Raw genomic sequence first — 27,955 nt, forward strand, 5'->3', positions numbered from 1 at the left:
TCATTGTGCAAATTATTTTTGTGGGGAGGAAATAATAAAATTTTTAAGGTAAGATGGAGTTACTGTATTAAGCCGAGGGAAGAAGGGGGGTTAGGTGTGATAGATATTTCAGCTGCTGCCTAAAAGCTTTCAGCTACTTGGATAATCACAGCTCTACTGCATCCAGAAGATGACTGGGCTTAGCTTTTAATGAGAAATATGAGACTCATCAGACCCTGCAGGGCTCCTAAATGGAAAAATTATCCCCTTACTTCAGCTATATTCAACCCTGAACCCTGCAAGGCCAAAGGAAGCCCTTTGTAGTCTATTTGGGGTGCCTTTGAAGATATAAAAGCCTTTTTACAATTTTCTGGTAAAGGGGCTTTTATGGTAATTAACTCAGTATGGGTTTCAACAATCTTCAAAAGCTGCATACTAACAGATGAACAGTTTACTATGGCAGCTGGTTTTTTTATTAGAAGGGGATTCAATCTTGGGGGCAGTTGTGGAACAGAGAACTCTTCAAATGGAATTAGAAGGGAATTTTTCCTCACCAATCAAAATGGTTATGGGGAGGTTGGACTTATGGAAGGGAGAAATTAGCTGGAAAGGAGGCTCTGTCATCTGTATGCATAAAGAATTCAGTTGGGTAGGATGCTCTTCCTTACTTCCAATACCAACTCCTACTGCTGACATGGATGATCTCTTTAGAACACTCAATGGCAGATGGAAATTGAAAGATGATAGAGCTATTTGGTATGCCAGATTTAACAGAATATGGTTTATAAAGTGTTCCAGAGAAGATGTCTTGCCTTGCTTGGCTTATTCTCCATAAAGCAATTTGGACTAATGCTAGAGGACTCAGTATAGGAAAGGGAGATGGCAAGTGTCTGAGATGTCTGGACTCCATGGATGATATTGTTCATTTATTTGTTGCTTGCCCTCATGCTAGAAGAGTTTGGAAACTTATTCAGATAGGGTGTGGAGAGCTTGTGAATTGGAAAGCTAATCTACTAGGTGAAGCTTGCAAAATAAGGCATGAGCCTTGGTTCCAAAATAAGAGCTAATGCTCTCTGGTTCATTTGGATAATTTCCAGTTTAATCATAAAGAGCTTTGTACTGCCGCCTTGTTTGCTTCATGGTGGGACATGACAAAAGGCGCCTTGATTTCTTCACAAGTGCCTATAATCTTGAACACTCAAGATTGAATGCAGATATTTCAAGACACAAATGCTACTGTTTTATTTCTGATGATCACACAAAGTTGCCTAACTTCATGCAGAGAAGAACTACCACAGCTGGTCCTTCCACTTAGGTTCCCTCTGCAGCCTCCTTCTGATGGCCTCTTCGCTCAGGTTCCCTCTACCTCTGCTGGCCCTTCAACCCAGTTTCCTCCTGCAACTTCTTGTCCTTATATTCAGAGTCCCTCTGCTGCCCCTTCAACCCAGTTTCCCTCTGCTGCTGTTGGCCCCTCTACTCAGCCTCATTTGGTTGGCTTCTTCACTCAGTCTCCCCCTGCTGTTGTGGACCCTTCAGCTCAGTTGCCTCTTGTTATTTATGGCGCATGCACTCAAATTCTCTCTGCTGGCCTCTCCACTCAAATACCTTCTGCTGATTATGTCCCTTCCTTTCAGACTCAGAGATTTACTGGCGTTATGCTACCTATTCAGCTTCAGGATATAGATGATATGTCTATTGACCCCAGCCAGGGTGTTTCTACTGCTCCTGTTGGAAACTTTTCTGATGTTACTCCTCTGATACTTCAGTACACACCACTAACTCCAAGGAGGAATCCTCTAGCTTCTCTTTTCATATTTGAGAAGCTCCTCTCAATATCTATTGAGGAATCTACTTCTTTTGGTGCTTATCACTCTTGTAGTAAGAGAGAAAGGTCATATGTGAACAACACTCCTTTTTTGGATGAGCTTTGAAGATGTACAAAAATGTTTTGAATTAATATAATCACTCTTTTTCTGCCCAAAAATAATAATAAAATGTATGGCCTGAGAGAAGCTTACCCGACTCAATCCCTGACATCCAATTTGTGTTCCTAAATCATGATAATATCGATGGGCCCCCCAGTAACACCTGGATGAAGTTGGTTACGAATCAGCTGCCTACGGCAGCAGTGGTGAGGTATGCCTCCGAGGCCTTGAATGGTCCAACTGACAATCCTCATCGGCGAGAGGAAGAGGCCGTATGAAAAACCTTACCCGACTTGGTAGTGGAGATATCCCTCTCCATGGGTCCCACCCTTCCAGGTTACATGCCAAGGACTGGATGCTCGCCGCTTTACCTGGAGACCTCGTAGGGCACCTCACAGATGTCCGTTTGCTTGGTCGAGGTTTCTTTTAGGTAGTTTTTGATTCCCCAGATACAACAGGTACAATGCTTCAGACAGACCAGTCCTTTAGCACTGAGCTCCAGCATGATTTTTTTTCTGATCCATGCATCTGTGAATCCAAAGAGAGTGAGGGTACCCTCTAGAAAGCCCAAGTCTACTTTTTCATAAGCTTCTCAAAGTCCTAGAGTAGATTGGAAAGCCTATGGCCATTATGCATAGCCCAGTCAGAAGCCTCCCAAAATGAGAAGATGTTATCGAAGATGCTCCTGCCATGCACAAATCCCGTCTGCGTATCATGTATAAGATCTGGAAGAAAGAGCTGCAAATGTAGGCTAACTGCTTTTGCTAAGATTTTGTACAAAGTACCCAACAAAGTGATCGGTCTCCATTGAGACACTAAATTCCTGCACCCCCCTTTTGGGATAAGATGAATGAGGCCCTCCGTGAGTGAGTCTAGCATCTCACCCGAGTCCCAAATGCCGCGCAGGGCTGAGGTAATGTGATCCCAATCTGATCCCAAAATGAAATAAAGAAAGAGGGTGTAAGCCCTTGTGAAGGGCCGAGAGGGCAGTCCTGAACTCTATGTTGGTGAATGGTGCATCAAGTGAGACTATCATATCTTCAGTCACCAACATAGGTAAGTGCTGCTAAATAACAACTGGAGCATCATCTCTGGCGTGTGTGTCAGGATCTGCTATAAGAAGGGAGGCATAGAAATTTGTGGCTACCTGCAAGACAGCATTTGGATGTGTCTGTAAAACTCCGTCTCAAGTCAACAAGTTGTGAAACGCTCTCCTTACTATGTCTGGGGCCAAGAAGAACTGCTTTTGACCTTACCTCCCGTTTGAGTCCAAAATGACTCTCTGGCATGAAAGGCATACTCCGTTCTCTGATCCAACAATGACTGCTGCTGAGCCCTTGCTGCAGTAAGGCGCTCCTGAATTCAAGCATCTGCAGGCCTCTTCTGCTCTTCCCTTTAAAGAGCAGCCAACTGCTGGCGGATACCTATCTCTTACCTGAGGATCTCACCTCACCTGATATGAGCAATTGAGTGATAAAAGTCGCTAATATCTGAGAGGGCTGCAGCTATAACTGGTTGTGGTGGTCCACCAGGTCCTCTTGGCCACGGCCTGGTTTGTTTGTTCTTGCTGGTGTTGTTCTAGGGACTGCATCACTCAGCTCATGAGACCGATCAAAAATTTTCTTTGGAGTGGGCTTGATGGCACAGCAGATGCCTTAGCCAGGGTGGCTTGGGAGATCCTCATCCTCCCTACACAGGAAGGGGGTCTTAATATTATTGATCTAGATTTACAGTGCAGAGCTTTACTTTGCAAGTTGGTGGTGCAGGGACTTATGCCAGGGCAGGAACCGTGGAAGGCCTAGCAGCATACAGAGGTGCACACCTTCTTTAGGAGGAGACTGGATGAGCAGTGTTAGGTGGATCTTCACCACAGCACACCTCAGATCACCTTCGTCCCCTCTCATGGTTGCCATTTTGAAAGCATGGGCCAGTTTCAGGAGCACTCTTCGAATGATTCCTCCTTCCTCTCGTGAAGAGATTGATAGGCAACCCATCATGTGGAATGACAGTATTTTAGATGATCATGGCAGACCACTTGGGGCTTCACTCTACATGCAGTGGTCCAGGTGGGGGAGGGGACCTGCATCATCTTTGGGGTCTTGGAAAGCTTTCCATAGGCTTCCAGAGGAGACCAAATCTCAGTTGACAAGTCATCTCAGAGGGAGTGCAGGGAGGATCTTGTAGATTGAGGCAGCCCTTCTAGAGGATTGGGTAGACACAAATGATATGCCACTCACTTGCTTCACTTGGGCAGGTACTTTTATGAGAGGCGGTGTTCCGCTTTAGGTGCTGGCCTTTCGAGATGCACAGGAGGATGCTTTAGTTTTTAGTGTGCAGGATGGTGGCAGATTGCTCAGATCTACAGAGGACATCTTGCTTGAGTCTGCTTTTCAGCCTATCAGGATTGTAGGTCTTTTGGTGCAGGGATCAGATTCAAAGTGGTTCCTCGACCCAGACCCCCGACTACTCTCCACCGGATCTTGGAGGCTTTGGCTCTACGAGGGAGTTCCCATTAGGTATTTGCAGTGGGACCCTGGAGAGTGGGAGTGGATTGACGCAGGGCATTGAGAGAAGAGCATCCTCTTCTTTCGTTACACGGTCAGCTCTCTATCCATGGTGTGATTGCAGTGAACCTTTGGAGATCCAGGTTCGGAGCCGACCCTACTTGCCCTCGTTGCCTCTTTGCTTTGGAGAGTATTCAGCATTGTTTATGGGATTGCAGACAGGCGAGGATGATTTGGATGGGGGTAGCCAGGATTTTCAGTCACTTTGCCCACTCCCCATTCTTTATGACATGGGGCTCAGTGGCTTGGCTTTCTCTTACAGGGCCTCAGGTATTCTATGAGAGACTTGACTCCTCTCGGGCCATTTTGGTTGGACGTCATTAGATTGAGTCCTGTTCGTTGGATGTGGTACCACACCTTCCTTTTACAGATGTACATGCCTCTGTGGATACTTCTTGGGAGATTTTAGCGAGCATGGCATCCTGGCATATCTGGAGAGCCAGATGCACAGAGGCTATGGAGGGTACTCAGATTCATCCCTCGCACACTTTGGCTAGTATCTGGACAAACACCGTACATACTTTGATGGCTGTATGGATGAGTATGCAGGGAGACTCCCGTGCAGCCTCAGCTAGGAGGGCTTCTTTCTTCAGGGAATGGAAGGATTCTCCTTTCTTCTCTGAGACTCCTACAGGGTTGAGGTGGCACTTTCAGCCTCAGCCTTGGTTGTTTTCCACCTCACTTTGAGGGGGTTTTATTTATCCTCATGATTTCATGATGTATTCTGCTTTGAGCTTGCTCTCGCGGGTTTTTTCTCTTACTTAATAGAAGTCTATTTCTTGAAATATATATATATATATATATATATATATATATATATATCTAACGGGAAAAGCTGCCCATCGTGCATGTGAGATACCCAAGTCCGCAACACTGCCTCTGTGAGGCCCTCCTCTTCGTAGTAGAAGGCGTCTGATATCCTAATAGTGGCAGAGCAACTCCTCACATGAGAATCTGAAACAAATAGAACAACTAGAAAATAATGTGAAGTGGACACCCCAAATGAAATGCATACTGTCCCACCTCTATCCAGAGCCCAATCACCCACATAAAATCTGTCAATCCGTGCATGGATAGGCATCTGCAACCTCCTGTTCGACCAAGAAAATAGGAGTGACTGCGGCGGCTGACTATGGAAAGCATCATCATGCCAAGCATCTTTGCCAATGTACCGAAAAAAGGAAGGCATCCCAAGCTACTCTCTCTAGGGAACGGATACCACCGTAGGGCTGAGGTAATGTGATCCCCAATATGATCCCAAAATGAAATAAAGAAAGAGGGTGTAAGCCCATCTGAACCAGGGCACTTGCCCTTGTGAAGGGCCGAGAGGGCAGTCCTGAACTCTATGTTGGTGAATGGTGCATCAAGTGAGACTATCATATCTCCAGTCACCAACATAGGTAAGTGCTGCCAAATAACAACTCAAGCATCATCTCTAGCCTGTGTGTCAGGATCTGCTGTAAGAAGGGAGGCATAGAAATCTGTGGCTTGTCTGTAAAACTCCGTCTGAGTTAACGATCTGTGAATTAATCTCCTTACTATGTCTTGGGCCAAGAGCAGAGAAGAACTGCTTGTTCACCCTACCTCCCATCTAAGTCCAAAATGACTCTCTGGCATGAAAGGCATACTTTGCTCTCTGATCTAACAATGACTCCTGCTGAGCCCTTGCTGTAGTAAGGCGCTCCTGAACCCAAGCATCTGCAGGCCTCTTATGCTCTTCCCTCTGAAGAGCAGCCAACTGCTGGCGGATACCTATCTCTTGCCTGAGGATCTCACCTCACCTGATATGAGCAATTGAGTGATAAAAGTCGCTAATATCTGAGAGGGCTGCAACTATATCTAACGGGAAAAGCTGCCCATCGTGCATGTGAGATACCCCAAGTCCACAACACTGCCTTTGTGAGGCCCTCCTCTTCGTAGTAGAAGGCGTCTGGAATCCTGATACTGGCAGAGCGACTCCTCACATGAGAATCTGAAACAAACAGAACAACTAGAAAATAATCTGAAGTGGACACCCCAGATGTAATGCATACTGTCCCACCTCTGGTCCAGAGCCCAATCACCCACATAAAATCTGTCAATCCGTGCATGGATAGGCATCTGCAACCTCCTGTTCGACCAAGAAAACAGGAGTGACTACTGTAGCTGACTGTGGAAAGCATCATCATGCCAAGCATCTCTGCCACTGTATTGAAAAAGGAAGGCATCCCAAGCTGCTCTCTCTAGGAAATGGATACCACCTTCCCTACCTCCTCTTTTGTCTGTGGGAATTTCAACCATGCTGAAATTACCCCCAATGATCCAAGACTCTGCAATGCAAGACTAAGAAAGCAGCTTCTTCCATAGAAGGACACAGTCCCCTCTTGAATTGGGGGCATGGAGGTTAAAGAAACCAACCTTACGCCCACCAATCAAAAGAATGATCCACTGAGCTCTAGAGGGAACTATGATCCCATGTCCAATCACCAAGGGTAGCATCGAAGAAGAAACAGAAATGCAAGTACCTCCCCTGGGCGGGTGACAAAAAAGTATGGCTTGAGAGAAGCTTACCCGACTCAGCACAATCCCTGACATCCAATTTGTGTTCCTGAATCATCAGAATATCGATGGGGCCCCCAGTAACACCTGGATGAAGTTGGTTACGAATCAGCTGCCTACGGCGGCGGTGAGGTACACCTCCGAGGCCCTGAACGTTCCAACTAACAATCCTCATCGGTGAGAGGAAGAGGCCGGATGAAAAACCTTACTCGACCTGGTAGCGGAGATATCCCTCTCCTAGGATATCTCCGCTACTAGGTTATTGCCTTGCGGGATGGACATGAGGAGACCCTTGTCTTTGATGTTCAGTTGGGAGTGTTCAGTTGGGAGGTAGACTTCTCATATCTTTAGATGGATTCTTTTGGAGGTTGCCTTCCAGCCTATTAGGATTGCAGGTTACATGGAGTGGGGCACGGACTCACATTGGTATTTTGATCCTGACCCTGTTCTCCTGGCACTTGGGTCTTGGAGACTCTGGTTATATGGGGGTTCTTCCATCAGGTTCTTGCAGTGGGACCCAGGGGAGTGGGAATGGGTTGATGAAGGGTACCAAGAGAGGAGCATCCCCTTCTTTCGTTACACAGTCAGAAATACCAAGAGATTTCAGCTTAGTAGTAGAGGTTGGAGGCCCTCCAGAGCTCCTCATTGGAATAGTTTTCAAATTCCTGCAGAGGTGCAAAAAAACTTTTGGAGGAGGCTCTGGAAATCCCTCAGAAATAGAAAGATCACTCTCTTCTTTTGGCTTTCTATTCATGGAGGGATTGCACTGAACCTGTGGAGATCCGGGTTCGGGGCTGACCCTACTTGTCCTCGATGCCACGCAGCAGTTGAGTCAGTATAGCATTGCCTTTGGGAGTGTAGACATGCGAGGACTTTCTGGAAGGGTGTTGCGAGGATTCTTTGCATATTTCATAGAGCACCCTTCTTCATGACTTGGGGATCAGTGGCATAGTTATCTCTTACTGGCCCTCAGGTGTTTTTCAAGGGATATGACTCAGACTCATCCTTCTTTATACGACGACACACTTGTGGAGTCATGCTCTCTCCAAGATGTTCCCGTCACTCTTTTCAGAGCTGCTCATGCCTCGGTAGACACATCTTGGGAGATTCCGGCTAGCATTGCAACTTGGCATATTTGGAGGGCCAAATGTACGGAGGTGATGGAGGGTTCACAGGTTCTCCCTTCCTGCCAGTATATGGACTGATACTATACACACACTGATGGCCATTTGGGTGAGCATGCAGGGATCCTCCAGAGCAGTTACAGCTAGGAGATACTTTTTTCAGAATTTGGAGAGGATCTCCGTTTTGCTCTGAGTCTTCTTCAGCGTTGAGGTGGCATTTTCAGCCTCCACCTTGGATTTTTGTTAGCTCCTTTTGAGCTGTTTTTTCTCTCCTGCATGACATGATGTACTCCCGCATTTGAGCTTGCTCTTGCAGCTTTCATTCATACCTAATGAAGTAATCTTTTTGAAAAAGAAGGAGAAAGAAATAGAATCCTTGTTTTTTCATGCTGGTTGTAAGGAAGTACCAAATAGAGATCTTATGGGGAACATGTTTTTACTTTTAAGTTGACTTTGAGGCCCTCTACAAAATCCTGAAGCCATGAAATATTATCGAAGAGAAGAAACTTGCTCAAGATCAGAGCAGGAAATTGGAAGAAGACAACATGACAACGAAAAGATTATGATCTCTGTGTTAAAAAATCTTTTAGGGGAAGAAGAATGCACTGACAATAATCAAAACCAAAGTGGGGGCGATTAAGGCGTCACCGAAAAAATTGAGTGTCCTCTTGCCCCTGCATTAAAAACACAAGGACTTAATTGTGATGGAACTTTATCATTTTGACTTCACAAAATCTAAGATATCACATCATTGATAGTATTTTAGTCAGCTTGACGGCCTGCTTTTTGAGTTTGTCAAGTTCATATGAATTGTTTTAGAAGTAGAGAAGTATAAGGGCTTGACCAATTCTTCATCATTGGAAATTTTGTGCAGAAAAATCTATCAAATTTGTAAAGAGCACAAGAAAATCTTGTTGCTAACAGTCAAGTATGTGATAAAAATATGTGAGCTTTCAGAAACATTTGGCATGTATCAATTCCAGCTCTCATATGTTTCCAAGCATGGGATTGAAGAGGTACACCTGACAGGTGGTGACCCTTCGTATCTGTAAGCACTTAACTATGCCTAAATACATCTAAACTACTATCCGGATATTATCTGCCTATTAGGACATAATACCTCGTCCGGTTATCTTCTACAAACCCTGCATGCCTAATTATTCACAGCTCAGAGCTCTTACCATGGTTGATCACCATTAGTATAGCTTCTATCACCTTCAACGTGACCACATTATTTATAGTGCTAGCATATGACACCTTCAGTGTGTCTGTTACACCTTCAGCATGTCTAGTCACCTCCCATGTGACTCTATCACCTTTTGTGTGATCTATCACCTTTAGTGTGATTTGTCATCTTCAATATGGCTACACCATTTTTAAAAGGGCTTACTTTTTCCAGCTTCAGGACGGACTTGCTTACACCATCTTTAGTACGGTGATGGATGCATATTAGTCACATCTAGTGACAGGATGCTGGAAGCTAGTGCTTGAGGTGGACTTCACATCCGTGAAGTTACGAGTCATTTCACTATTTCCTATCAGATCACCCTCCACCTAATATTAAGTTATCAACATGCCGCATGATACTGATGATGCTTCACAGTCCACAAGGGTTTTCTAATACCTGATGGGTCTTTGGTACCATGGTTTATTCCTGACCAAATTTTGATTTTAATTGCAAAGCTTAGCACTCAATACTCTTCTTCTGTGACTCCGTGATGTGGATGGAGATTCCAAGTATTTTGTATAACCTGCTCTTCTGTCTTGAAATCCTATTATATGTGCCACCCTTTATAAGATAATTACTCTTGCTTAACAGTGGACCATAAGCAACTTAAATTTTATGCATATGTTTTTTAGAATATCATGTATAGACATGCAGATTTTGTGCCATATGTTTTCGATAGATTTGGGATACAAAGTCTTTTGTTAGGTCTACAGTTTGCTAATAGCTTGTTAACATTGGATCTTTTCTTTCTTAAACAGCATCAAACAATGAAGATGATGTACAAACTCATTGCCCAAGCTTTGCAAGAGGTGGGATGGCAAGACACATATTTTCCTACTGATTTTCTGAATTTCTTCTGTCTGGGAAGTCGTGAGAAGGAGCAGAAAGATGATTTAGAACCCTCAATTCCACCTGCCAAAAACAGCAGACAGGTAATTGCACCCTAGTCCGAGCTCCAAAATCAAATCCTCTTAGAATCCAGTCCCAACCAGATTGGATTTATTCCGTTAAAGTGCAATTGTAAATCTGATTAAAGTATGAGATAGAGCATAGCATATTATATGGGAACCCTCCAAGGGATGATCTATGCCTATTCCGGTCCCCCTTTTGTTTCCCCCACCTTTTCTTTTCAATGTCTCTCTCCCTCTGCAATGCCAACCACTCTTTTGGTAAGGTTTTTCCCCTCATGCTCACAAGAACTGGCTCCTGATGAACCTTTATTCCTAACCCATAGAAAATACACCTTGTATCCTAAGAATGTTCTTTGACAGTAAATTTTGCCATCTGGCATACAATAAAAAACTATGAGGCCGATCAGCTTGAGACAAAATTTTCCCAAGTGCATGTCAAACTCTATGAAATGCAGTTTGTTTTTTTATGAAAAAGATTTTATGAAAAAATCCCAAGAGCAATGCTCAAGGTAAGAGTACATCATGCAAAGCATGAGAAAAAGTAGAGAGGGTCGAGCCCTACTTATGAAACAATCCTTGTAAAGATCCAGGGTTGTGGTGAAAGTACCACCTCAAACCTATACAAAACTCCAAAAAGAACGGACAGCCTCTCCACTTCCCAGAGGAAAGTAATCCTCCTGGGGGAAGAGGTAACCATGGAAGACCCCTCTAGACTCCACCAGATCATCATCAAAGTGTGTATTGTGTCTATCCAAATACTGGCCAATGTGTGAGAGGATGGACCTGGAAACCATCAAGTGCCTCTGTGCATTCGGATCTCCATATATGCCAGGCTGAGATGTGCATTATCAACTCCTAACCTGTGTCCACCACGGCATGTGCAGGTTTGTATGGAGAGGGGGGAATAGAATCCAGAGAGCATGGTTCAACTAACTGACATTGAACCAAAAAATCCCAAGAGAAACTAGGCATCTCATAAAATACCTAAGGCCAGGACATGAAGCCCTAGCTGATTAAGAAAGGGGAAGGATAAAATTTACTCAAAAGCCCCGCAAATCTCTTTCTAGATAACCCTAGCTTATCTGCAATCCCATAAACAATGCTGATTAAGAAAGGGGAAGGATAAAATTTACTCAAAAGCCCCGCAAATCTCTTTCTAGATAACCCTAGCTTATCTGCAATCCCATAAACAATGCTGAATAGACTCCTCAGTAAAGAGGCAACGCGGGTCAAGTGTAGGTGTTCCAAACCTAGACCTCTACTAATTTACTGCAATTCCTCCATGAATAGAGAGCCAAATGAAAAGCATGGTTTTTCTATTCCTGAGAGACTTCCAGAGCCTACTTAGGTCATAGGTCTCCAATGAGATACAGATGGGGATGCCTTAGTCTTTGATGTGAACTCTTGAAGCACATTATCCAGATCCATGGATGAGGATATCATCATGGTGCATGTTTTGAGGCCGTCAGGATTGTGGGACACTAGAGCAGCGTTTTTTGGCTTTTGGCTAATATTTAGACCCCCATTTGGAGGACATCCTTGTGGGCTCTTAGAGGATTTGGCTTTATAGGAGTGTCCTCATAAAATTCTTGCAGTGGGATCCTAGACAGTGGGAGCGGGTTGATGTAAGAAACCCTGAGAAGAGCCTCCCTTTGTTCCACTACACTATCAGCAAATGCCATGAGGGTTTAGCTCCTTTTGCAAGTCCAACACGTCTGGCTGGATGCCTCTCACCTACACATTGGCTAATACAATGTCAAAATCCCCACCTGTGGATGTGGGATGCCTGTCCTAAAAAATCCCCCATTACCAACATGTAGTAAAGAAACACTACTCCACATGACCCAAAACCTTGACACACTCAAAAACAATGTCCACAAGGATATCCTCTTTCCTAGACCTAGATAACTACTTCTAGAGTGAACATAAAAAACCAAGGCATTCTCATCTTTGAACCTTATCGAAGCCCTATGATTTGAAGTGGGATACTGGATGTCATCAAAGTCCCATGCCATGTAGAGCGATGGTGAGGCCTGCCATCTATGAAAACCCAATCCAAGGGTAGGAATCCATCAATTTGCTCAATTCTTCTTTCACTTCCTTTGAGTTGACTTGCCAACTAAATCTTATGATCATCCGAAAGGTTTTTGAAATCCTTCCAAGGATCCACAAAGGGAGCGGGTGTCCTCTCTCCCATCCAGACCACCACATGTAATGAGAAGTACCAAGAGGTCTCCTATGATCATTGAGTATCTATCATTCCACATGACAGGTCGCCTACCACTCTGTTCTAGAGATTTGTCAAGCTAGGACAAGATAGTTGCTCCTCCCAGGTGGACATCCTTGGTTTTGAACTCTCCCTCGAACGGGATGTGGAGCTTCTAGATAGTAAGCTTACAAATGACACTGCAATCTACTTGGATGCTTCTCCTCAGACTCTTACTATTTTCAAGATGGCCTTGGATTTGTTTTGCCTTGCAACAGGGACACATATTAATTGGCATACAATGGCATCTGGATCAGTGATGAGGACTCTCTTGTATGGGAAGTGGATTTTGACTTCTAGGATTCAAAGAGGTTTATCAATTAGTTATTTGGGCTGCTAGATTGGCATATAAATCCCTTCTTCATAGTAGTTTTCTCCTATGATGGAGAGTATCAAGAGGAAATTCCTTTTTTGGAAATCAATTAGGTTGGATCTAGCCTCTAGAGTGGTAGTTGTCAACCAAGTTTTCTAGCCATTGCTTGGTTTGTAGCCCCATCTCTCAGCTTAAGAGGCCTCCTATTAGAACTTTCTTTGGAGTTGATTGGATGGGTTCTTAAATACGAGAGTGAAAGTGGCTTAGGAGTCTTTGATTCTTTTGACCTAGGAGGTAAAGTTGAATTATTGGGGTCAGAATCTCTCTTCCTTTGGTGCATTGGGTCTTGCCTCCCTGTTTAGGTGGATATTGGATGGACAATGCTCGACGGATTTTTTCTTCTGCAAACATCATGATGCCTCCTTCACCTCTTATGGCTGCTATTATGTGGAATGAATCTATTGTGGATGAGAGTAACAAACCTCTTGGTGCCTCATGATATATGCAACGGTCCAGGTGGGAGAGAGGTCCTACATCCTCTCTAGGTCTTGGAAGGTTTCAAGGATCTTCTTGTGAGAATCAGACGAGGACTGCGCAAATAGATGCAACTAACCCTCTGGAGTGGGCATCTACATATGGGGGGTAGCATAGAAATATCAAATGGGTGTGTGCTTTTGTAGACACAGGAGCCCGAGGTCATATGCCTCTTGTGGGACTCCTAGTGCACATCAAAAACCACATCTAAAAAACAAGGGATCTGACCAACATACCACCAGTTTCATTTGTGGCCTTTTGGAGCATTGTTATTTTACTTCTGTTGGTATGAAGACCCTCGTATTGAGGATATCCCTCTTGGTACTTGGACACTTTGGATTTATGAGGGCGTTTCCATAAATCTCTTCAGTGGGATCTGGGCGAGTGGGAATAGATTGTAGTAGGCAATCATGCAAAGCACCTTCCGTTCATTGATTTTACAAAAAGTAATGCCAGGACGTTTAAAACTCCTGTCAAGATTAGAGACCTTCTAGAGCTCATCATTGAGAGCGTTTTCAAACTACCTCATAGATTTTGGAGGAGACTCTAGAGTTCCCTCAGAATTAGAAAACTTACTCTCTTCTTTTGGCTTTTTATTCATGGCGGGTAGCAGTGAATCATTCAGAGGAGCAATCAAAGCTGCTCCCTCTTGTCCTTGATGCTCAGCTGAGTCTGCTCAGACCTGCCCTTGGGAGTATAGATAGGCCAGGATTATGTGGACAAGGATTGCAGAACTTCTATGCAGATTGGACCTAAGATTTTTTATGAGTTAGGACCCCTCGTGGGCTATTTGGGTGTAGGGGATGTTTGTAGTTTTGCATATTTCAAATCATCCTTGTCTCAGTACAGACTTGCACATGCTTCAATGGACACTTGCGAGGACATCTTAGCAAGCATTACTACCTGGCATGTTTGGAGATCTAGATGCACCGAGGCTATTGATGCCACCCAGTTCCACCCATCTCAAACTTGGCTAGTATTTGGACAGATGTTGTACATACTCTAGTGACTATCTGCTTGAGGTGTCTCGACCCTAAGGATGGTTTTTTCAAAGTGTGGAGAGGTTTCCCTTTCTTATGTGAGACTATCACAGACATGACGTTGCACTTCTAGCCACAGACCTGGGTTTTATCCAGCTTTTCATATGTTCAAATGCTATGTGTGGTATTTTTACCACAAGATTCTCATGTTTTGCAGGATGTGTTCATGCCGTAAGTTCTTTCTCTTGGTTTTTTCTTTCAAACCTAATAGAACCTACTTCACGACCAAAAAAAGGTGAAGGGAGAGCCCTGGAGCAGTTCCTTTATGCCCTCGTTGCTCACATGCTTCAAAGCCTATTCAGCACTGCCTTTGGGAGTGTTGACAGGCCAGGATTATGTGGGCTGGAATTGCAGGGCTTATCCCTCCTTCCTTCACCTTGCTTGGGGTTTTGTAGACTAGCTACCATTGATTGGGCATCGAGTTTGTTATTATAAGAGGGCAAGCTTAGGCTATCAAGCTCCCCCACTATATTGTTTTGTTTTGTCTTGGGAGATAGCTCCAAATTTCCAGTTTTGAGGTTCCCCGAGGACCTTTGGATACGTGATCTAATGCCCTCTGTGCATCTAGCTCTCTATATGTGCTAGGCAGTAGTACTAGCAATGATATTCCAACTCGTATATGTCCATCCTTGTTAGACCTTTTCTTGCACCTAGATGGATATTGTGCATACATTGACTGCTACTTTCATATTATATTGCCTTCTACCACCTTCTAACAAATTGAATAGATTCTAGGCAGTAGGTGTCTCTCAGTGATAAAAAATCTTGATGGTGAATAGATTCTAGGCAGTAGGTGTCTCTCAATGATATGATGGTATTAAATTAAAATTAAAGCCTCCAATTTGATTTGCAGAGGCCAAGAACGTAATCTGTGCAAAATAGTCCTCTCGAATAATCCATAAGATATAGATTAACTTCATCTTAAGAAAGTAAATTACAATATATAGAACCCTAGCGAGGGCAAGTACCAATCCCGTAGAAGCTTTCATGGGGGAGGCCTAACATGAAGACGACCTAAGAATGGATAGAACCCTAGGGAAAGTACCAATCCCACAAACTATTTCAAGGGGGAGGCCTAACATGAAGATGACCCAATCATAGGAAATCAGAAAAGATATCAGGAAAGTACAGTGGGTGGTCTCATTCCATACTCAATGAACAGGTACAAGTCTCTCTCATTCCACAAATTGTTTCAAGGGGGAGGCCTAACATGAAGATGACCCAATCATAGGAAATCAGAAAGATATCAGGAAAACACAGTGGGTGGTCTCATTCCATACTCAATGAACAGGTACAAGTCTCTCTTGAGAACAAAATTTGATGTCTTTGATGGTCTAGTAATAAATTGGATTTGTGAGGTGCATCTTTTTTTTCCTCCAAAAATGAGACTTCTATTAAGTATGAAAGAAATTGACACTCAATATGAATTTTAAAAAGACAAGAAGGTGGCTGAAAATGCTGAATCAAGCTAGAGGGGGACTCAAAGAAGAAAGGGTTGCGTGTCTATTCTCTGAGGAAGTGTCTTGTCTTTAAAGTTGATTTGGAAGAATCTTGGATCCTCCATCTGCACCCTATTGATACAATTTTGAAGGCCAACTGCCTGTGCTTGTCTTTGGGTATATGCTCGGGAAAAGTGCCCTATGACAAATAGTGTAGCATTTCATCGTAGTATGTTTCTATCAGATCTACTGTAAACAAATGAGCATTTGGCAATTTGAAAGTAACTCCTTTCATATCCTCTACTAGGAACCAGGATAAGCAATCCATTACTGCATGAGATTTACCTAGTTTATGTATTGAAGGAACGTGGTGGAGAGGGAGAGGGAGAGAGAGAGGGTAGGCTAGGGAGAGCGAAGATAATACTCAAATGTAAAGATAATGAAAGTGAAAGGAAATGGAGATGAGCTATAGACCAAATGGGAAGACTCACATTGATAAGCTTGATGTAGACTCCTTGATGTGTGTTGATGTGACACACCAGTACAATCATATATAGTATAGACACACACTAGAATACCAAAGTGTATATGGGATATCTCCCAATATGACACATGGCACTCACACATAAGACTCTACTAGAACTCCTAGTAGAACACACTAAAACACACTCAACTTGACTTCATGTTTTAACACCGTCCCATGAAGGAAAGGTGATGGACTATTGGAATGGAACCAAGAACAGAACATGACAATGACAGACTACTAATCTGTGCACCTCAAGTAACTCAGAGGCTAAAGTCTGAGCATGTTTAGAGTTTGATCTAAGTACTCTCATGGCTTGAGACTCAACATGACTCAGAGGCTTATGTCTTAGCATGGCTACATGACCAGCTCATAAGTCTAGCAATACACCAACATCTTGAAACTTGGCCATGCCTGATAAAGAGACCCTATCAAAGCCAATACATGGCTCCCACAATACATCCCTCTCCTCGCTCCAAAATAGGGTGACAAGGAGCCACACACCATAGATAGCAAAACATCATTTTAGGAGGACTATCCAAGGCTTAGAAACTTTATTGACTCAAAGAGATTATTACATTCAATTTTTTGGGGACTACCCAGGGCAGAGTACCCATATACATCAATCTCATGGACATATTTTAAAAGACATATTCATCATCCTCATCTACCTTCTGAGGGAGGGACAGATTTCGAAGATGAGCAACGAGAGCAAAAGTTGGTGTCGGAGTGTCATCTTCTTCTTCTTCACTAGTGGCAACTGCAACCAAGTTAGCATGCTCCTTGGATTGTTGTTTGGCAAGCTTATGAAAACAACGGTCCTCTGTATGGACAAGCTTCTTACAATACGCACATTTGAAAGGTTTGAATGGCTTCTTACTCTTAGAATATAATGCCTGCTCCTCATGGACATCCTTGTGCCTTCGTTCATCATGATCGAGAAGCATTGCAACCATTCATCAAAGGACATATCTTGTGCTACACGAAGTGCTAGTATGATATCACGATATTGAGGAATATCCTCAATGCTGGAAAGGAGGACAACCACCTAATCATCTTCCCCAACAGGGGCCTTTAAAGCAGCAAGTCGGGTGATGAGGGATTCCATATGATTCAAATGAGCAAATGAGCATTAAGAGAATCTTCATGCTTCATATGGAGCTTAAAGATTTCTTGTTTGAGAAATACTTTGGAATTGATAATTTTGTTGCCAAATAAATGCTCTAGCTTGTCCCACAATTCATGTGCAGTGTCATCAAAATCCAAGTGATGAATAACGTCATCAAACAAACCCAAACCAATGATAGAAAGACCTTTGTCATTGAGAGTTTCCCACACTAGAATTGTCTTTTCATCAGATTCAGGTTTCTTGTCTTTACCACTAATCACCTGCCACAACCTTCCTTCATAATTAGAAGCCTCAACTTGGTTTGCCAAGTTGGAAAGTTCTTACCAGATTACTTTTCAATGACAATTCCCGCTTTGGAATACTCCATGTCTGCTTCAAATGTTGCATCAATACGGGCTGAAGTGCGGGCTTGGAGCAAAGGCTAGAACAGTATGGGCTGTAGCAGCAGCTCAGCTTGCAATTAGGGCAGAAAACGGCCAAGAAAAGGCATCAGACCAACTGGAATAGCGTAGGCAGCAGCTCATGTTGCAGTCAGGGCAGATAGCGGCATTCTTGAGGCGTGAATAGCAGCAGCGTCAGCACTCTTTTTTTTTTTGCAAAAAAGAGAATTCTATTAAGTAAGAAAGAAACTCGCTAGAGCAAGCTCTGTGCGGAAATACAACATGCTAAGCATGTAATAAAAACACCTCAGAGGAATGAGGTAGAAAGAAACCAAGGCTGAGGCTGAAAATGCCAACTCAACCCTGTAGAAGTCTCAGCAAAGAAGGGAGAGTCTCTCCAATATCTGAGAAAAGTAACTCTCCTGGAGGAGGTTGCTTGAGATGATCCCTGCATGGTCGCCCAAATGGCCATCAGAGTGTTTACCGTATCTGTCCAACTACTGGCCAAGATCTGAAAAGGGTGAACCTGAGAACCCTCCAAATCCTCAGTGCATCTGGCTCTCCAAATGTGCCATGCTGCAATGCTAGCTAAGACCTCCCATGGAGAGTCAACTGAGGAATGAGCAGCCTTGAAGAGAGTGGCCAGAACATCCTCTAGAGAGCACGACTCCACAAGGTGTCGTCGGATGTGAAGAGCCCAAGAGGAGTCAAGTCTCTCAAAGAAGACCTGGGCCCTGAAAGAGTAAGCCAAGCCATTGATCCCCAGGTCATATAGAAAGGTAGGCAAATAAAAGTGCTGAAAAGTCTTGCCATCCCCTTCCATACGATTCTCGCCTGTCTACAATCCCAAAGGCAGTGTTGTATTGTCTCCAAAGCAGAAAGGCAACGAGGGCAAGAAGGGTCAGCTCCGAACCTGGATCTCCATTGGTTCACTGCTATCCCACCATGAATAGAAAGCCAAAAGAAGAGAGTGATTTTTCTATTCCGGTGGGATTTCCAGAGCCTCTGCCAAACAAATTTCTGCAAGTCAGCAGAAATCTGAAAGTTCTCCCAATGAGGAGCTCTGGTAGGCCTCCAACCCCTACAGCTGAGCTGGAATTTCTTGGCATTACTGACCGTGTAACGAAAGAAGGGGATGCCCTCCTCTCGGTGCCCTTCATCTATCCATTCCCATTCCCCAAAGTCCCACTGCAAAAACTTAATTGGGACACCTCCATAGAGCCACAGCCTCCATGAGCCCAAGGCGATGAGAAGCGGGTCAGGATCCAAGTACCATTGTGAAAGAGAGCCATGCTCCATGAAGCCCACTAACCTGACTGGCTGAAACGGTACCTCCAACAAGATATCGTCTATGGATCTGGACAGCGTGCCCCCTGAAGAAACATCAAAGACTAAGGCATCCTCATGTGTGTCATGAAAAGCAATCACTTGTAAAGGAACTCCCAATCTGGAAAATGCCCCCATCCAGGTGGAGCAAGTAATAGGCATGCCATCTGTGTCCACCCAATCCAAGGGCAAGGCTGCATCAATCTGTTGGACTCTCCCTGCACTTCCTCTAAGATTAAGAACCATCTGGGCCTGTCGGTCTGCAGGAAGCTTCCTGAATGCTTTCCATGCTCCCACGGTAGATGCAAGGCCCCTCTCCCATCTTGGCCACTACATGTAAGGAGAAGCTCCAAGTGGTCTTCCCTGCTCATCCAAAATACTGTCATTCCACATGATAGGCTGCCTCTCAATCTCTTCACGAGTGGATGGGGGAATCCTGCGAAGTGTACTCTTGCCCATGCTTTTAGGATAGCAACCATAAGAGGGGAAGAGGGAGATCTGAGGTGGGCTGTGGTAAAAACCCATCTGATACTGTGTGTCCAATCCTCTCCTGAAGTGGGCGTGCGAGACTGTATGCATCTATTAAAGAAATCCTTCCAAGGCTCTTGCCCTGGCATAAGTCCTCTCACAATGACCTTGCAGAGTAAGGCTCTGCACTGTAGATCCGGGTCGATGATATTCAAACCCCTTTCTCTTGTAGGAAGAATCAAGGTCTCCCAAGCCACCCTGGCTGTAACATCAGTTGTGCCATCTAGACCACTCCATAAAAAGTTTCGTACGGGCCTCTTAAGCTGAGTGATACAGAATGGAGAAGGATTGTGAACACAAGAGAACTAGAAGTGAACACAAGCGAAATCCAATTGAAATGTTCAACAAATGAAGTATAAGTACTTGGTATATATAGTCCAAATACTTGAACACACTAAACTCCAAAATAGACTAAGTCCTAGTCTATCCTACACCACCATATCATTGTATATATCTCTACAAATCCCCCCTCAATGATATGGCTGAAGTACTCTAAAATGATCTCAGAAGTACCTGAAGTACCTAAAGTACCATGGTTGCACAAATTCATCCACATGTGGATATAGCAACCTATGGGAGTACAAAAGAAAACAATGTCATTTTACAATTCCACTTGACGTTGTTTGAATGTCTCGTATCCCCAAGCCATGTCGATGTCGTGTGAAGAGAGGCACTGTGACAGGCTTTTAGTGAAGATATTTGCCACATTGTCCTTAGTGGAACAATATGTGAGATCAATGAAGCCATCTGTGATACAATCCCGCACATAATGATAGTGGTTTTCAATGTGTTTCATGCGAGCTTGGAATACAGGATTGTTCCCAATAGCAATGCAACTTTGGCTGTCACAGAAGATTAGAGTTGCGTTACCATCCTTAGCATGATGCAAGTCATGCAGAAGCTTCCTTAACCACATTCATTCCATAGTGGCTGAATTTGCAGATTTGTATTCTGTTTCACTTGAGGAGAGAGACATGCGGTCTTGTTTCTTACTGAGCCATGAGATGCACGCTGAGCCCAATGAGAAGCAAAAGCACAAGCATGACAAATCTGTTTTTTGTTGCAGAACATATAAATGTGGCTCTGTATGAGTGTTGACAAAGCCCTGGGACAGCAAGAACTATTAAGTCTTATGATACCATGCACGAGGCGCTTGCTTCAGCCCATACAAGGCTTTCCTGAGCTTGCATACCTTGTGGTCTTGTCCCTGAACAACAAAACCCTGGGGTTAACGCACATAGACCTCCTCCTTGAGATCCCCATTGAGGAAGGCGGTCTTGACATATATCTGGTACACAAACCAACCGATGGCAGAGCGAATGGTAGTCATCTTGGCCACCGGATCAAAGGTCTCCTCATAATCTATTCCCTCTACTACCCCTTGGCAACTAACCGGGCTTTGTACTTCTCAACTGTATCATTTGCATGATACTTTATCTTGTAGATCCATTTGGTGCCAACCACATTCTCGCCAATGGGCACATCAACCAAGTCTCATGTAGCATTCTTCTGAATGGATCTAATCTGAGCTTCCATGGCTTTCTGCCATGCCGGATTGCCCTAAGCATCCTCAAAGCGTTGAGGCTCACTTTCAGCTTCCATCACTTGGGCCATGAGAGCAAAATTCACCTGCTTCTTAGCATTCTGAGTGTTGGCTCTGGTTCTCCCCAATACAGGCTGATCTTTAGCATCTGCAAGTGTCAACCTAGCCCATCTAGGAACTGAATTCTTAGCTTCCCACTGGGAATAGCATCTGGAAGTGCATTTGGAGTAACATCCTTTGCACGATGCTGATAATGCTTCCAAATATTGGGTTGTCCCTCCCCATGAGTTGGCTGCAAATCTGAAACATTTGAGGGAAAAGAACCCCCAACATGTGGCAACCCTGCTGAAGTCTGAGAGGTAGAGGGAACATCAACTGGAGAACCCAAATCAACTGACGGACCCAAATCAGCATCATCTTCAAACTGAATGATGTCCAGAGGTGTATCATCATATGGAGACAATGCCTCACTAATGGGTTGCATGCTATCATGCTCTGCAAACAAAACATCCCTGCTTATGATTACTTTCCTTGTGGTTGGATCATAAAGTCTAAAGCCTCAGCTTTCGGTGCTATACCCCACAAAGATGCATTTGATACTCTTATCATCAAGCTTGGATCGACAGCTGGTACCAAAGCATATGCAGCAGACCCAAATACTCGGAAATGATTCACCTTGGGCTTGTACCCATAAAATGCCTCAAAAGACGTCCTGTCAACCAATGCTTGTGTAGGGCATCGATTCTGAATATATGTGGTTGTAACAATTGCTTCACCCCAAAATGCTTTTGCCATTTTCTTAAATTTCAGCATACACTGAGTCATCTCCATGAGAGTCATGTTCTTCCTCTCTGCAATTGAATTATGCTTAGGTGTGTATGGCACTGTTTTGTGATGCTTTATCCCATGATATTTCAAGTACCCTTCAAATTCATGTAAAGTATACTCTCTCCCATTGTCAAAATTAAGTGTTCCAATTCTAGAATTGGTTTGGTTCTCAGCCAATTCTTTAAACTCCTTAAACCAATTGAACACTTCATATTTGCTTTTCATGAGAAAGAGCCAAGTAAACCTGGAGTAATCATCAATGAATGTGACAAAATACTGATATGCTCTATGGGTTGTGACATTCATTGGTCTACAAACATCACTATGCACTATCTAGAAAACCCTTTGTGCTCTTACTGAACTTGAACCATCCAATGGTAGGCGATGCAACTTTCCAAGAGCGCACACTTCAAACACCTCTTGAGCAAGCTGCTGTAATTTTGGCAAACCTTCAACCATATTATGATTATGCAAATATGCCAAATCTCTGTGATGTACATGACCAAACATGGCATGCCATAAATCACCTTGAGTAGCAGAAGAGACAGCAATAGCATGCTGATTATAGGGTTGAGCATCAAGCTTGTAAAGACCCATGCTGGCCTCATAAGAGCCACAATCTCATACTCTTTCTTTGGATCCTTGATCCTGCATTAATCATCCTGAAATTCCACAAGCATATGTTGATCATGAGCCATGGATGGAACTGAAACAAGATTTTTCATGAAGTCAGGAACATACCAGACATCACGGATATATTTTCTCTTATCTGAATCCATAAGGATGGGAACATCTCCCACTCGTGTGATGTCCTGAGTGGCATCATTGGCACAAGTAACCTCTCTACCATGAACAGGTTTGATTTTTTCAAACCACTCTTTCTTGTGAGTCATGTGCTTCGATGCACCATTATCTAGATACCAAGTATCTATGGCAGCAAGTGAAGAATCACCAGATAAAGCATGCGAAGCATCATGTGCAATTAAATCCCAAAGTTGTTCTGAAATGCAGTAAATACATAATCCTTTCCCTCTTGCGAAAAATTTGCATGAGATGGTGAAGCATTGGCATTCTCAGCTGGTGCAACATAATTACTGCTTGTGCATTGCCTCTTTTTCTCATTGGCAATCCTTTTCTGGTACTCTGCAATGTAATGACCAAGCTTCTTGTATTGCATCTACCTTTCTTCACCTTTGCACCTTTATCTACATTCCCTGCATTTATGTTTGTATTCCCCTCCTTCTTGGGCTGATAAGCATGGCTGGTCTTTTTTTGAGATTTACCCTTTCCAAAGAGTGGCAAGGGCTTGCTCACTTCGACAAGAGGAACGGGCTGAATTGGAAGTCCTCGTTTCTTCCTGTAAGAGCAAGCCAACTAACTCCTCAAAACTGAGTGGAGCAGCCTTGAGCATAATGGTCAAGGAAGTAACAAACGTATCATATGAGGGAGCCAGACTATTAAGGGTGATAGAGACCAATTTCTTGTCTTCTATATCCTCATCAATAGCTGCGAGCTCATCCCGAATGTTAGTAATCTTTGCAATATGAGCTGAAATAGTATGACCTTCCCACATGGACATGTAATTGAGCTTATTATTCAAAGTAATGCTTCTTGCTTCATTCTTCACATTCTACATACTTTTCAATCTATCCCAAGCTGCCTTTGAAGTCTTGCAAGACTTGATAGTGGACTTAATGTGTCTTCACAGACAATGCAATCAAAGACAAAGTTTGGGCATCCCTGTGATCAAACCTCTTCTGATCTTATGTGGGAGCGGTAGTAGAAGCCTGAGTGGCAGTACCAGAAGTGGAAGATTTACTCATGCTAGATCTAGCAGGTCTAGCCTCATCACCATTCACGATGTCCAATAAGCCCTTTCCAACCAAGATATTCTAGAGTGGAAACGACCACAAAGCATAGTTAGGTCCATCGAACTTATCTGCCTCAGTCATGGCACCAAAATTCTCATTGAGAGACATGATTGCAAGGTCCATCCAACTTATCTACGTCAGTCATGGTACCAAAATGCTCATTGAGAGACATGATTGCAAGCTAAAGAATAAGTGCGAGTGTACTTGCAATGGCAAATGGACGACTGAAAGACCACTGATTGCTATGCAATCACTGCAATGGCTCATGATATGGTTGAAATGCTTTGGAATGATCGCAAAAGCACCTACAATACCTAAAGTACCATGGTTGCACAAATTCATCCACATGTGGATATAGCAACCTATGGGAGTACAAAAGAAAACAACCCTCCTTGACATTGTTTGAATTATCATATCTCCAAGCCATGTCAATGTCGTGTAAAGAGAGGCACTGACAGGCTTTTAGTGAAGATATCTGCCACATTGTCCTCCTTAGTGGAACAATATGTGAGATCAATGAAGCCATCTGTGATACAATCCCGCACATAATGATGGTGATTTTCTATGTGTTTCATGCAAGCATGAAATACAGGATTGTTTCCAATAGCAATGCAACTCTGGCTGTCATAGAAGATCGGAGTTGCATCACCATCCTGAGCATGATGCAAGTCATGTAGAAGCTTCCTTAACCACATTCATTCCATAGTGGCTGAATTTGCAGATTTGTATTCTACTTCATTGGAGGAGAGAGACACACGGTCTTGGTTCTTACTGAGCCATGAGATGCACACTGAGCCCAATAAGAAGCAATAGCTGGAAGTTGACCTGCGATCATCAATGCCCCCTGACCAATCTGATTCGGTGAAGCCACTCAGAGAAATGTCACCATCTGGAGCATAATGCAGCCCTCTTCGTTGCATTCCAATGCGTGACTGTGGGGCAATGCATGAGCTGGCTAAGAAGCCCTGTGGCATAGGCAATGTCGGGCTGCGTGGAGCATAAGAGATCAAAATGCCAACCAACTTCCTGTACAAAGTGCCATCAAACTTTTCAGCTGTGCCATGCTTACTCAGCTTGATTCCCTTTTCCAATGGAGTGGCCACAGGCTTATAGTTCTTCATCTTGAATTTCTACAATAACCCCTTTGAATATTTTGTCTGTGACATAGAAATCCCCCCTTGGGTTTGCCAAAATTCAATGCCAAGACAGTAGTGTAAGAGGCCCAAATCTATCATGTCAAAAGTCTGACACAAGATGTACTGCACTGCTGCAATTTGCTGCAAATTATTGCCAGTGAGTATGATGTCATCGACATAAAGCACAAGCATGACAAATCTGATTTTTGTTGCAGAACATATAAATTTGGTTTTGTATTAGTGTTGACAAAGCCTTGGGACAGCAAGAACTGATGTATCTTATGATACCATGCAGGAGGTGCTTGCTTCAGCTCATACAAGGCTTTCCAGAGCTTGCATACCTTGTGCTCTTGTCCCTGAACAACAAACCCTTGGTGTTGATGCACATAGGCCTCCTCCTTGAGATCCCCATTTAGGAAGGCGGCCTTGGCATCCATCTGGTACATAAAACGCAGCAAGAGAGATGCCAGAGCGAATGGTAGTCATCTTGGCCCCACTGGAGCAAAGGTCTCCTGATAATCTATCCCCTCTTCTTGTGCATACCCCTTGGCAACTAACCGGGCTTTGTACTTCTCAACTGTACCATCTGCATGATACTTTATCTTGTAGATCCATTTGGTGCCAACCACATTCTCGCCAATGGGTGCATCAACTAACTCCCATGTAGCATTCTTCTGAATGGATTCACTAACAGTGGCTGCTCTGAAATAGCAGTAAATCTGCTCAAACCTCAATCCCTTCCGGAATACAAAATGCAATAGAGCACTATATTTTTGACCCAAAAAATTGTCCTCAACCATAGCCAAACACTGGCTCAAATGCAATGTATTTCTGCCCCAAAAAATCAGCTTGAATCTCAGCCAAACAATGGCTCACAATGCGATAGCAAACTCTTACTCAATAGGCATCCAAAAGTGCATCAACCTACAGCCAACACTTGGCTTCAAAAATGCACAATACCTGAGCAATGATTTACACTAAATGTGCAGCCAAAACTGTCCCAAATGCACTAACACCTGTGCAATGCAATCTGCAAGACACTTATGCAATGCTATCTGCAAGAACCAACTGGGAGAGGTTGAAAATGAGCTGGAGCAAGGATCTCGAGCTGGAACAGGAGCAAAAGTTGAACCACCAAGCTGAATCCGGAGCTGGAGAGGAAATGGGCGCTCCGTAGAGTCGAATGCGAGCTGCAAGTCCGAAATGTGAGCTGTCCCAGAGGCAACAGGAGCAAAAGCTGAACCACCAAGCTGAATCCGGAGCTGGAGAGGAAATGGGCGCTCCGTAGAGTCGAATGCGAGCTGCAAGTCTGAAATGTGAGCTGTCCCAGAGGCTGAATGCGAGCAAGTCCGTACAGTACAGGCTGTACGCCTGCTAGTTTGTGTACGGAAACAGTCTGTACAACAGTACGGATGGGCAGATATTTCGGGCAGGAGGCACGGGTAACAATCTATACAAACAGTACGGACTGTACGGGGCATGTTGAAAAATGGGTTGTACGGCCTGTACGGAGCTGAAGGGCAACGAATGGCAAGTCCAATCTCCGGGCTGATGGCGAGATTGATAGGGAGCTGGTATGGGAGCTGTACGGCCACCAATGTGCACCAAACGAGTAGGGAGTTGAGCTCTCAAGCTCTAACAAAGTGTGGGTGAGCTCAGGGGTGGCAGCTTGCAAGCAGAACTCCCTTCTCTGCGACAAAATTGCAACAAGAGCACGCGGGAGAGCGGGAAGCAAGTAGGCAAACTGAAACGACTAGCAAACTGAAACGACTAGCTTTGATACCACATGAAGGAACAAGAATGGAGAAGGATTGTGAACACAAGAGAACAAGAAGTGAACACAAGTGAACTCCAACTGAAATGTTCAACCAAATGAAGTACAAGTACTTGGTAACTACAACACACTAAAACTCCAAAATAGACTAAGTCCCAGTCTATCCTACACCACCATATCATTGTATATATCACTACATCAACATCATCCCAAACCAAATACTTTGCCCATAATTTCCTGAATCTCAGTGCCACATGAAAGACGTGATCCCCTTCTAATTGCTTCTTTTTTTCCCCAAAAGAAAAGACTTCTATTAAGTACAAAAGAAACACCAAGCAAGCTCATGGTAAAATACGTCATGCAGAGCATGTCAAAACAAATGCCCCAAGTGGGCAAATAACATGCTCATCCAAGAGAGCTAGAAAAAATTCAAGTTTGAGGCTGAAAGTGCCACCTCAACCCTGCAGAGGACTACAAGAAAAATGTGGAGCCATTCTACTCCCTATGAAACCTTCTAGCTTGCTTTAGATCTTCAATCTATTGCAAAATAACTAAAGGCTCTCACAGCTTAAACTGCTCAACCAAGGCAATCGACGACAAGGCATCCAACAGCTCCTCACTAGTAGAGGTAAATATCTCTACCAAATAATGCATGGCCATCAAGAAGATCACCAAAGAAAGATCCCACTCTACTTTGGGCCATTTATTCGAGACCCATGCTCGGTTAAAAAACATGTGAATGCCCAACCAAGTCCTCCTTCCTAGACCCACAGAACACTAGCAACTCCATCAAAGGCCAAATTGTCACCTAGCAAACATCAACCGAATCCTGAACTATCTACAAATCTGCACGCATCATGACCTTTACACATGCATAACTTGATTGCAACTGCTTCAAACTAGGCTAGGAAAACCCTTAAAAGATACATATACAGCAGCAAGTCCTGAACTTTGTAATGGGGCTTTGCTCAAATAATACATCATAGTTTATCACCAAAAGCAGCATGTACTAAGAGCCTAATACAATGTGCGGATATCAAGGCTCTCACATGTGCT

The 27,955-nt window shown here is 43.8% G+C and overlaps 1 protein-coding gene across 2 annotated transcripts in view; it reads left to right on the plus strand.

Annotated features, from left to right (window-relative positions):
- LOC147890138 (phospholipase D beta 2-like) overlaps positions 1 to 27,955 on the plus strand; it is a 124,507-nt gene that overhangs the window by 63,917 nt on the left and 32,635 nt on the right. For both annotated transcript variants that reach the window (XM_087390179.1, XM_087390180.1), the window contains exon 8: positions 10,117 to 10,290. In XM_087390179.1, coding sequence (XP_087246305.1) covers positions 10,117 to 10,290 — 174 coding nt within the window. The remainder of the gene's footprint in view (positions 1 to 10,116; positions 10,291 to 27,955) is intronic.

The sequence above is a fragment of the Dipteris shenzhenensis genome, chromosome 19, assembly GCF_047967505.1.
Source record: "Dipteris shenzhenensis isolate YYH24624 ecotype China chromosome 19, Dip_SZ_1.0, whole genome shotgun sequence".
Taxonomy (NCBI): Eukaryota; Viridiplantae; Streptophyta; class Polypodiopsida; order Gleicheniales; family Dipteridaceae; genus Dipteris; species Dipteris shenzhenensis.